The sequence below is a fragment of the Lithobates pipiens genome, unplaced genomic scaffold (assembly GCF_037356315.1).
Source record: "Lithobates pipiens isolate NorthernLeopardFrog02 unplaced genomic scaffold, aLitPip1_a1.2 Scaffold_16, whole genome shotgun sequence".
Taxonomy (NCBI): domain Eukaryota; kingdom Metazoa; phylum Chordata; class Amphibia; order Anura; family Ranidae; genus Lithobates; species Lithobates pipiens.
The window spans coordinates 491,104,749-491,108,434 of NW_027507748.1; the positions used below are offsets into that span (position 1 = coordinate 491,104,749).

The following is a 3,686-nucleotide window of genomic DNA, read 5'->3' on the forward strand; positions in this document are numbered from 1 at the left end:
GATTCTGCTGCTGGAGATATCTCTTTGTCTGGCCGCCGGAAACGTTACCCGAGACGTTTGTAAAGAAAAGATCTGTTCTTGTAACGAGGTGGAGGGAGATCTGCATGTGGACTGCGAGAAAAAGGGATTTACTAACCTGCAGCACTTCTCGGCTCCCACTTCCCAGTTCTATCACCTCTTCCTGCATGGCAATTCTCTAACCAGGCTTTTCCCTAATGAGTTTGCCAACTTTTACAATGCCGTCAGCCTGCACATGGAGAACAATGGCTTGCACGAGATAGTCCCCGGTGCCTTCTTGGGCTTGCAGTTGGTAAAACGCCTTCACATCAACAACAACAAGATCAAGTCCTTCAAAAGGCACACGTTCCTGGGCTTGGATGATCTGGAATACCTCCAGGCTGACTTCAACCTGTTAAGAGACATTGACCCAGGTGCCTTCAGGGACTTGAACAAGCTTGAGGTTTTAATCTTAAACGACAACCTCATCAGCACCTTGCCCACCAATGTGTTCCAGTACGTACCCATCACCCACTTGGATCTGCGGGGGAACCGAGTTAAGACATTGCCCTATGAGGGGGTCCTGGAGCAGATCCCAGGCATAGCAGAAATCCTGCTGGAGGACAACCCTTGGGACTGCAGCTGCGATCTCTTAGCCTTAAAGGAATGGCTAGAAAATATTCCAAAGAATGCCTTGATCGGTAGGGTGATCTGCGAGGCGCCCACTAGGTTACAGGGCAACGATCTAAACGAGACCTCAGAGCAGGAGCTGTGCCCCTTAAAAAACGCAGTCGATTCTAGCCTGGCTGCCCCCCCTGCCCAAGACGAAACGTGTGATCCCGGTCCAATTCCAACCCCCTTTAAAGTCAATGGTCAGGAGGACACGGCCACCCAGGGCTCCTCGGTGAGCGGAGGGACCAAGATCCCAGGAAACTGGCAAATCAAAACCAGACCCACAGCTGCGGTGTCTGAGATGAATGGCCAACCCAAAGCCCCCCACGTCTTTGTCTGCCCTGCCATCTGCAGCTGTGGTCAGCAGATCCTCGGCCCTGGATTAAAAGTAGATTGCAGCAACAAGAACGTCAAAAGCCTATCTGATCTGGAGCCCAAGCCTCCCAATGTGCAGGAATTGTTCCTGAGGGAGAACAAGATTCATACCATCCGGAAAGCCAACTTTCTGGATTATGGCAACCTTACTCTACTGGATCTGGGCAACAACAACATAGGCATAGTGGAGAACAACACCTTCCATAACCTGACCGACCTGAGATGGTTGTACATGGATAAAAACTGCATAGACACCCTCACCCCAGAGAAATTCACCGGTCTGCAAAGCTTGGAGTACCTGAACCTTGAGTTCAACTTCATCCAACTCATTTTACCCAACACCTTCAACCCCATGCCCAACCTCAGGATCCTCATCCTCAACAACAACCTGCTCAAGTCTCTACCAGTGGATGTGTTTGCTGGGGTCAGCCTTTCCAAATTAAGTCTTCACAATAATTATTTTATGTACCTTCCAGTGGCAGGGGTCTTGGACCAGCTCACGTCCATCATTCAGATAGACCTACATGGGAACCAGTGGGACTGCTCTTGTAACAATGTGCCTTTCAAACAATGGGCAGAGCGACTTGGCCCCGAGGTCATTGTAAGTGATCTCAAATGTTATTTCCCAGAGGAGTTCTGGGGGAAAGATTTCAGATTTCTTTCTAATGACATGATGTGTCCCCTGCTGTATGCAAAAATCTCCCCAACTCTCAATGCTCTTCACAAAAACAGCACTGGCCTGGCAGAGACCAACACTCACCCCAATTCCTACCTAGAGACAAGTCGGGTGTCTATCTCTGTGCTAGTGCCAGGACTCTTGCTGGTGTTTGTCACCTCTGCCTTCACAGTAGTTGGCATGCTGGTATTTATCCTTAGGAACAGGAAAAGATCGAAGAGAAGAGATGCCAACTCCTCAGCCTCTGAAATCAATTCCCTGCAGACAGTGTGCGATTCTTCTTACTGGCACAGTGGCCCCTATAATGCAGATGGCACTCATAGAGTTTATGATTGTGGGTCTCATTCACTGTCAGACTGAAAGAGAGTGGGTGGGAGGAGGGTTTCATAAATACTGCACCCACAGCTGTCACTTAATATCAGGACACAAATGATTTTTCTTTTTCTTTTTTCTTTTGTGCATTGCTGTAACATTCGCTACACTTGTGCCATTCCCATAAACTAGCTTTTCTTTGCAAAGCTACCTTATTGCGATTACACAAAAGGACGCCTATGAATAATTCAAGTGCTGGTAAGAGACCCATATACAGTACCAGTATGCCAGCTGTGCTACCTGCCGCAGTTAACAGTGAATAATAACCATGAGATGTGGATGGGGTAACCAGCCATAACATGGTATTTAACTGGGGAGGGAGGGGGGGGGGGGGGGGTTGTGTTCCAGGAGGACCAGAGGCTGGAATTATAAAAAAAAGGGGGGCCTTCTTCTTATGCAGCGTCTGCTCTCTACTGTGCTGCTGCTGCTGCAGAACGTTGCACGAAGGCATGAATGTCATGTAAATAAGTGACTAGTCCAAAACAAAACAAATAAATAAATAAAAATCAAAAAAGTGCTGCATGGCTCGCATGGATACAACGTACCCCGGGGGCGATCACATCTGAGCAACCAATATCTCTGCCCTCCCCCCCCCCAAAAAAAAAAAAAAATCTCATCTTCTTCAAGTCTCTCGCTATACAGTATCGGTATTCTTAAAGTGCCATTGCTCTATCTTTTGTAATGGATAACGCAGTACAGATCCTAAGTTTACTGTGGATATATATATATATATATATATATATATATATATATATATATATATATATATATATATATATATATATATATATATATATATATATATATAAACAAAAAAGAAAATTCTATTGTACTGTTTTATTTAAGATGTGTTTGCATGATTAGTTCCATTATTCCTCGATTTGATTTCTTTCTTTTTAGGCAGATCTGTATTCATTTGATGACATAACCATATGCATTTCCATTCTGAATGTATAATGATTATCGGTTATTTTTTTATTATGGTTACAGTGTAAAAAAACAAACAAAAAAAAAGTATTCCGATGCAGATAAGCATGAAGAATTACTGTCATTCTGATGCTTAGGGTGGGAGGCTAGCTGGTAAAAAAAAAAAAAAAAAAAAAAATGAAAAAAAAAAAAATCATATAATAAATCCGAAGTTAAATATGGAAATAATCATGGCAAATGGCAATGGGGGTGATGTTGAAAACTCAGTAATTATATTCAAAATTTTATAATGGCATATTTTTCAGTATTAAAGTGAAATGTTTCCAAATGTCTGTTTGTGGTTGTTGCTTGTTGGTACCGGTTGTTTGTTTTTATTTTTATTTTATTTTTTGTTGCTGCTGCTGCTGCTGGAGGATGCATGTATTTTTTTTTTCTAGGTGGCACCTAATGGTGGGTGAATGGGGCAATGCAGATGCAGCGTTTGGGGAACGCTCGTCTTGAAAATTCCTGTAATTGACTCGCCATAGAGCAGGACTCATTAAGCTGATTCCAGATTTGAATCGTCAGCACTTCGAGCCCAGATGCAGCACAAATGACTGACAGTCTTGTCTGCAGACAATTTAGAATCAGCAGCTGTAGGAAAATGTGAAAACTAATTAGTGGGAGA

At 43.7% G+C, this 3,686-nt stretch overlaps 1 protein-coding gene across 1 annotated transcript in view; it reads left to right on the top strand.

The window, feature by feature from the left end:
• The window catches only part of SLITRK1 (SLIT and NTRK like family member 1), a 3,337-nt gene extending 927 nt beyond the window's left edge, over positions 1-2,410 (top strand). Inside the window, exon 1 of the mRNA XM_077483053.1 lies at positions 1-2,410. This exon is cut by the window's left edge and continues 927 nt beyond it. Within this exon, the coding sequence (XP_077339179.1) occupies positions 1-2,080 (2,080 nt within the window). The 3' untranslated portion in view covers positions 2,081-2,410.
• The last annotated feature ends 1,276 nt before the right edge of the window (positions 2,411-3,686 follow it).